Source organism: Galleria mellonella, unplaced genomic scaffold, assembly GCF_026898425.1.
Source record: "Galleria mellonella isolate WM207_F2 unplaced genomic scaffold, CSIRO_AGI_GalMel_v1 utg173, whole genome shotgun sequence".
Lineage (NCBI taxonomy): Eukaryota > Metazoa > Arthropoda > Insecta > Lepidoptera > Pyralidae > Galleria > Galleria mellonella.
The window spans coordinates 4192817-4201721 of record NW_026442016.1 but is presented as its reverse complement, the minus strand read 5'-3'; the positions used below and the strand labels follow the sequence as shown (position 1 = coordinate 4201721).

Here is an 8905-nt window from a genome sequence, read left to right as displayed (position 1 = left end):
AGCATCTAATTACGAAAGTATTTAAATTCTTTGCGATTTGAAGACATTTCATCAAAGTTTTCAAGCACAGATAATAATTTATTTCTTAAATTAATTTAATGATTGTATTGAATCATTAAATTATATTAAACATGCTATATTCAGAATTGATTCATTTCAGAATTCAGAATATATAGATAGTAGGCGATTAGGTTTATTTTGGTGCAATCATAAAAATTGGAGCTTTTGATTTAGTCTGATATATCGATATCAAGTTGGCAACACTACCGAATATATGTATGAAATGAAATCATGTATGAGAGAGATAGACAGTCGATTAGTGAACGAATAAGAGGTTGGTGTTGTGACTCGCCGTCTCCGAACTACCGGTTTAACGACAACGATCGAACGAACTCCGTAAAACGAACTTTAATATATATTATATTTTAAACATGTACAACATCGTGTATTTAAAACATCTTGAATTTTTGAGAACACAGTGTGAAGTTTGAACTAAGTGCGCATTTTATTCTATCCGTAAGTGCATAGCGGTAACACAAAACCTGATTTTATGTCTTCGACATAGGTAGGTACCTACCTATATGTGTTTAAAGTGATCTTTCCGTTGTTTGTATTGAAAGTTTTGTCTTCTATGTCTCACCGAACCCAGCCAAAAGTCAAAGGTAAGTGTTGTAAAGGCAGGCAAATTTTTGCATGTAGATACTAATTTTAATTTTATATGCCTACCAACTTATGAATGGGCTTACAGTAGCTACAGTACTTACTTATGTACATTACAAGTCCCCTATGCTTAGTGGATACCCTTAGGTCTTTATGAGCGATACACTTTAGCTCTACATACTTCTATGAAAATGAAATTTTTATTTTTATTACTATGGTGGCAAACTAGCATACGGCCTGTCTGATAGTAACGGGGTTACCGTAGCCTGTGGACGCCTGTAATACTAGGGATATCACGCGCGCGTTACCGACCCTAATTATTATTGAAGTTCGTTTTTATTTGTTTCATTACCTGTTTTTTCTAACTACTTGTATAGGTTCAACGTTAATTATTAATTTATATCTTTCATAAATAAACTTCTAGGAATGAATGAAAAAATAAAAATCTAGGAAAATACCTAAGGTCTGGCCACGTCAACATTATGAACATTATGTGTCGGATCTAGAAATCAACGTTAATTAAATTGACGTATATCGAGATTTACCGAGTACTTAAAAATAGAGTTCGTAAAAAGTACATTTTAGGGGAGAGAGTATTGTTAGGAATAATCCCTTCTGGAAAACGTCGTGGTTTTTAAATATACAGTCGGGACTTAACGCGATGAAAAAACCTTTGCAGGTAAATAGTACTTACATACCTGCTTCTTCTTGCCGACGTTTCGTATTTAAAATATGCATAAACAACGCGAAAGTTTAAAATTAATTAGAGTGGTTTTTTCTGGTGAATTCGTTACGATGGGGGAAATCCGAGAATTACTTGAGCCATCTCTTTACTGTCTCTGTCAGTTCCACTTCCACGCTCTTCCCTCCCCTGGAGAAACCGTCGTGGTTAACTATGTATGAATTCGTTACGATGGGCCCACTGACCTGCTTTCATCCTGACTCATGGTCCCTCACTGGTGCCTCGCCAGCGATAATGAAGGCGAGTTTACTATTCCATTAAGACCACAAAAGGTGCAGGTGGCTCAGTGCCGTTCCTTGTGGCAGTCTTTGGTGAAGGCCTGTGTTCAGCAGTGGATGAATAACGTCTGATATGAAGACTATAAAAGAGCTTGTTTTCACGTGCACCATAGAATTCAATTTGAAAATTAACTTTATTAATTTTTCTTTTAATAGGTAATCCGGGCGGGAAAGGGATTGTTACTAATGAGATCTGAGAAGGTCATTGCTAGTAATATACACTAATAGGTCCAACTTCAAGCGGTTTCCCCTGGAAACCATCGTGGTTAATTTTTGATAGGCCAACTGACCTGCTTCATCCTCATCAGTCATCCCTCACTGGTACCCCGCCAGTGTATAATGATAGCGCAGACGGGGTTACCATTCCATTATCATCCATTAAAATAAATAGGTGATCCAAAAAATGCTGTAGGTGGACTTGCAATAATAATATGTAGTTACCTAAATAAATGACCCTACAGTAATTGCATCCATTGAGGCAGCTAATAAACCACAAACGCACTTCTCGCGTTTGTGGATATTTCTCTATTCTCCACCCCGGGGTACGGGACACACTGACAACTGGCAATATACAATATTACATGCTTACTCGTGTGAATAAATATATTATGCGGGGTATGCACCCAGGCTGTTTTAATTTTTTCTAAAATTTGGCTCTTATTTCTTTATTTGAAACAAAAGAACAAGAGCATATAGAGCATATCTAACGGTCTCTCACAGTAATAACTAGAGCACCTTTTAAACAATTGTGAACAATGATTTTCCACCTTAACTCGCATTTAACGACAATTACTATTTTCTTACTGAATCTCCATTTTTAGGATGGGTAAAGAAACGTATATTATATGGTATGTTCAAAAGTAGGTAGCTAGTATCTACTCGTCTGTTAAAAAAATCATACACAAAGTATGTATAATTGTTGTATTTATGTATATCCATTTCATATGCCTATGTTCATATTAGTTGCTGACTAGTTATGGCTTCGTATGGATAAATATAATTAAAAATTATTTTCATTACGGTCAAAGAACGTCTCCAATAAATGATTTCCTGCTTTAAAAGTGGCTCTCGTAGACCACTAATTCGAAATTTCACGAAACTTTAGAAATTAAATTTTATATTAACATCATTATTTCAATCGGCCAATTTTCATTGCGAAACCAAGATTTCCTCATATTTAGTACAAAACCTACGTATGTTTTTAAGCCACTTACATTCATCATATTGAACTTGCTATACGGAGTGGCCTGGCCACTCATGAATTTTATTTTCCCCATTAGTTATCGGTTGGTTAAGTTATGTAACCTGGCCATTATCACTCCACACTAATCTTTCACATTATAGTCCTTTAGCGGGTATTCATGTTTCGGATTCTGTTACGCCGTGAATCTTTGAGCATAGTTCTTTCGATAACTCACTTCTTCACATAATGATAACAGTCTGTTCTACGCTACCGTTCTAGTTCATAGTGTTACTTTCACCAGGGTAGGCGCTTTTAATTAAATAATTACCAATGTACCTAACCTTAGCTGTACTTTAGCTAAGTCGATGTGTTGGCAAAGTAAATAGAGCCTTTCACTAGAATTGCAATAACCGATTACGTGTTACCTAACAAGTTTATTACACCCCGGGTTAGTATTTACTATAAGTTAACATAAAGTAGCGCGCCAACGAACTAACTGTTGATCCCAGAGAGTGCTATCTTCACACGAATCGTCTATGACTTCACAAGGGTATTTTAGTTAGACATGTTTAGTGGTTTTTATTTTCAACAGTCTTTTAAAAGCGCAGGCTTTCAATTTTTACTTATTTTTCTAAATACATTGACATATTGATTTATTTTTATTCAACATTATTGTATAGCCTGGAATATGTTTTACGATTTTTCCTATTTCGCTCCTAAAGAGTGCGCATGCGTTTCGGATGAGGGGAATGACCAATGCAATATCTTAGACTTTAGCTCTCGGGTGTGACAAGCACCACGGACAATGAGTCAAGTTTGTGGTGATTCATGGCATGTTCATGATCAATATTTACTATCTACTGTATTCAATAGTTTATCAGCGGTGAAATTAAAAATATCTTATAATAAATTTTAAGTAAAGTTACATATAAACAGTCAGTTAATACTCATCTACATATAACACTGATCGATAGGTAGATAATGTGACAACCACATTGCAGTGTTCTCAGGGTTTAGTCATCCTTTCAAGAATCCTTGGAATCGTTAATTAATGCACACAATCGCGACCAGTAGTTTTGACGTGATACATAAATGTTTTCTAGTTTTCTTAATAAGTCATGTTTAAAAGATGACCATAAATAATATTCTACCGGTTGATTTCTAGACAACTTGGTAAATATGGTACCTGATACAATTAATAAAGAAAATATATATTTGTAAAATAAATGAATTGATAAAGTGTTAATGTCGAATCTCCTCCTTGGTGAGAATGAAAGAAATATGTCCCTGCCTTTTTTGTCCCTCATTAAATAAGAAAGCTATATAATCCATTCTTTATAGAATTTAGAGAATTGTTATTTACTTTTTTAGTTTTTTATTCTTAAGAAAAAGAGTTTTTTTTTTGAAACCCTATTAATAAACACTAACACTAGTTTTAAGATATGGATTTCGTTAATGAACACGGTGTATAACACTGATATCTCATCGTGCACACATTACAAAAAGTTGATGTGAGATTTTGGTTGCTCCCATTTTAAGTGAGAATTTGGAATGCTAGATAGCTTGGCAAAAATAAAAATTATATTTGTATATATATATAAATAGTACAAGTATAGTTACAGAGGGAGACTTTGTACAAAAGTCAATTGCTTGGGTACCTCTGTCCCATTCGTGTTTCAACCGTGAAGCAGTTATGTTTGCATAGCTGTGTTTCGGTTTGAAAGGTGGGATATGGCGTGAATTTACTGGGTACAGAGGAATAACACCTGAGTCCTCAGGAATGGCAACGCATGGGGGGTATCATGGGCGAAACAATACACTCTGTTATGTCCATGGTACCGTTCATGTCTATAGGCGACGGTTACCACTTTCCATCAGGTGGGCCGTCAGCTTGTTTGCCATTCTAAGTTGTATAAAAAAAAAGTTATAATAAATTTCATTATTCGATTCTTGGTGAGCAATTTATCAAGTGACTGTTAAGAATGAACTTTACACTGCGCCATCGATGTTACAATAGTCTATGCTGACATTTAAATTTTGTGCATACAGTGCGAAAAGAGCAACCTACATTTTTCGTGCACTTTATATTTTTCAAGTATTATAAGTATGTTTAGATTTTCTTCTTATTTACTAGGCGTTCGTATGACCAGCAATAACTCTGTCGATAAAACGTATACATGTTATATTTATACTAGCTTATACCCGCGTGACCGGGATATATTTACGGACTGGAATAAAAAATATATATCCTTTTCCATCCCATATAGTGTTTTACTAAATTTCTTTAAGCTGTAAGATAACAAACTCGCTTTCACAGTTACAATATTAGTAAGGATTTCTATGCGATTTCCATAAGCAGGATGATACATAATTATGTCATCAATTGTAAATCGATTTTATTCTTTTTACAATTAATAAAAATTACTTCCATAAATTTTTTGCTAATATTAAAACTTCAGCTTCTCTTATTTAGTGCAAAAATTTGTTGTAAAGCAAAATTTACACGTGGACTCATTATTCTTCTTCTAAATTAAAATGGATTTAAATCTAATCCGTTTACTTAACATTTTGTCTTTCATTGCTGTATTTTGTCACCATTGAAATTGCTTTCTTTTGTGGGGCACTATATATTTGTCATGAAATACTTTTTTAAGATCAGGGAAAGCTCATAATTTAAAATCTCATAACCACTGTTTATTAACCTTTGCATTTATTAAATTGTGTCCCTTGTGCGGACGGTTTTTCTAAGTATTCGCTAAGACTACTAGCAAAGAATGCTTCGTATTTTACGATTGCTGCCTAAAAGCACTTGTCACCACAGGGCGCCACTCTCTTACGAAGCTAATTCGGTCTTGACCGGTTTTGTAACTGCACAGGTTTTAATATCTTTTATAATCTTTATTTGCTTTAAACCTTAAGAGCACATAATACTAATATTTTAATTTCTTACAACTCTTAATTGTATATTATTATAAAGGACAAGTTTTAGGCATTAGCCGTGTGGTCCTGGCATAGCTATGTGGTCCCGGCATAGAACAGGGCACCCCTTTCTATCCCGTGGGTGTCGTAAGAGCCGATTAATGGAGGGCGAGGGATAAGCAGCACTGTCCCTCTTAAAACATACAGCCTGACTGCGGTTGCTAATCCGCCTGCCAAGCGTGGCAACTACTGGCAAAACTCCCCAAGGGGAAGGCTTATATTCAGTAGTGGACAATTAAAGGTTGATATGATGATATTAATAACGGACAAGTTTAATATTTCTTGATTATTTACTCTATAAGCAAGTTGTTATGTATCTACAATTTATTATTATGGTATTAATAAGTTATTATGACTACAATAGGCTGCAACGTAATATTCGTAGATTACTAAAACAAAACGCAACACTTAAAAATATTAGAAACGTGATAGTCGTGCGCTTAGTTTTCATCAGCAGAAAATTATTTCGAAAGCGAAAATGTTCTGTAAATAAAGCGAAATTAAATAACAATTGTTTGTAAGTTACTCATCGTTTCTTAGTCATACATTTTAACAGAGAATCATTAAAATCAATTTATAATCGACAAAGATGGTCGTATAATGTGCACATATACTCGTATTAAATGCATCTAAGTCAATCCGGTTATTTTTATTAATTATAAAATTCCTACTGCTAGGCTAACTGAAAACGTCTATTTAATAATTGTATTAAAAGTAAAATAATAGTATTTTTATATGACTTTGAATGATAAACACGCTGACAGTTCACTTAATGTTGAGGAGGTCATCATTGTTTAAAACATATGAATAACAACAACACCATGGATTTCTCTGTTATGCCCAAAGACGACTAAGATGTTGCACCTGTGCCCGTACCTAGTAATTTCATCATAGTGTACCAAATATTAAGTAAATTGACAGTGACAAGCAAAACTTCGTATTTATATTTAGTTTGCTGGAAAGATCGAATTGGTAATGAGGAGGTCCTACTTAGGATTAAGAGAAAGAGACAAATCATAGAAACTATTGAGGTCAGAAGGAAGAAAATGTTTGGAACATTTGATACGACATGGCGACATTATGAACATTATAATATAAGGTAAGATAGAACGAAGAAGGAGAAGGGTATAGTTATATCAAGCAGATCAAGGAAATGTTGGTGTCGCGTTGTATCAGGAGTTGAAGAGAATCGCTAAAAAATTGTAGCGAGTGACAAGAGCTCCACCGAAAAGAGTATAGCTCTGATTAGTTCTTAAATAAGAAATTAAGAATATATAGATAAGATATAATAGTCGGCCTCATATACATCATGACAATGTATATTATATAATACCTACCTATATATGTAGGTATCTATTAGCTAGTCAATTTTAATTGCGAACATTGAAATCTTCAAATATTGTGCAATATACAGTTATGTTTGTTTTGTTCTGCTTAAGTATTTGGTACAAGTAAAAATATTGAATGTATGAGGTCAAAAATAAATCAACGAATAAAAAGAAAAATTTTCGAATGTATTGTATTAATTAATTAACTGTCACTTATATGGAAACGTTTGAAACTTTTGTTTTATAATAGAGGGCAAACGGGCATGCGCTCACCTGATGGTGTTTACCGCCGCCCATAAGCACCTGTAAGTATTGGAGGAAATGCAGGTGTGCTGTCATTCTTTTAAAAAGAAATATAATCCGTTTTAGCAATATAGTTTTATATCTAAGATTAAACGTAATCAGTATCACTATTATTTTGCGGAAGTTTACTGGATCTTGAAACAGATAGGAAACACTTGAAATGGTATCTGAAATCTACTCGTAATGTGTTATAATATTAAAAATAGGTACGATATTTAAGACCATTTTACGCCTTAATACTAAAGAATCTTAAAAGCACACTTAGTCATGACATGCCATAAAATGCCTTATATAAATTTCTAAAATTACTTTGCAATTATAAATTTTCTTGACTTTTTCAAGGGGCCATTGAAAAAAACTAACAATGAAATCGAAAGAAACTGGTTTTGGATTCTAATAGTTTATTTTTATTTCTCTAAATTTTACACAAATTATTGCCTTTACCTACTTTTTCTGAATGTTTGTTTTAATGTGAGACCTTGTAACATATTAAAACAGACGCTAAATCTAAAATTATATCAGTGATGTCAATGCTATTTAACAACTAAAATCCTTTATACTATAATATATACAGTAGAACCAATAACTTTGCTCATAGTGCGTCGTCATTATGTATGCAGTACAGGCCGTCGCATGGACGGCAGGACGTTGCACCCTGCCGGCCGGTCCCTTCCTACACTCGAAGTCTTAAGCCCGAGCCGGCATTGCTGTCACTGGCTAGACACATCAGAAATAACTAATATTAACTGCTAATTATTCGCTTATTGTTACTATCACTGTACATAATTTTAATAATATTAAAAAAAAATTAAGGATTTTGATAATGCTATCACTGATAGAAAATTGATTCGTGATTATATGTAGGCTATATTTCCTATGGTATTGGGAAAAACTAGGTTTACACGTACAAAGTCGTAGAATAGAATAGCTGGTAAAGTATAATTTGACAAACTTAAAACTAATACAAAATGGAAATAATAACATTGAACTAGAGCTTGAATACAGAATCAGGTAAGTGAAAAAAACTAAAGATATAAAATAGTTTAAGAATGCAGTGTAGTCGAAGAGCAAAAGAATGTTGTTCGTATATTCATGGCACGTAAACAAAAATTGTTGGAATAGAGAAAAAAAATTGCGGTACAGCAAATAAAATAACTTTATTGTTTAGGTATTTTCGTAGATGGTTATTTTGTAGTTGTAGATTGTAGTCTAAAAATATATATTTTTTCTAAAATAAATCATATTTTTTGTCTTCGTATTACTTGAGATTTTTGTAGCGGTATTACAGCTGGTTATGCGTCAATAAGTTGATTGTCAAACAATGCCTTATTTATCGTTTAACCGTTACTATTTGAAATAGTAACTTCCTGTCGGGTTACAATAACTCAATTGGAAGCTCTGTTGATGATCTGTATTAATCCATTCAAAATAT

The 8905-nt window shown here is 33.5% G+C and overlaps 1 protein-coding gene across 2 annotated transcripts in view; it reads left to right on the top strand.

Annotated features, from left to right (window-relative positions):
• The first annotated feature begins 315 nt into the window (after nt 1–315).
• LOC113515677 (uncharacterized) overlaps nt 316–8905 on the top strand; it is a 102866-nt gene continuing 94276 nt past the window's right edge. The window contains exon 1 of one of the 2 annotated variants that reach the window (XM_026899940.3): nt 316–662. In XM_026899940.3, the coding sequence (XP_026755741.2) occupies nt 632–662 (31 nt within the window). In that variant the 5' untranslated portion in view covers nt 316–631. The remainder of the gene's footprint in view (nt 663–8905) is intronic. The other variant, XM_052893212.1, reaches the window with a different exon arrangement.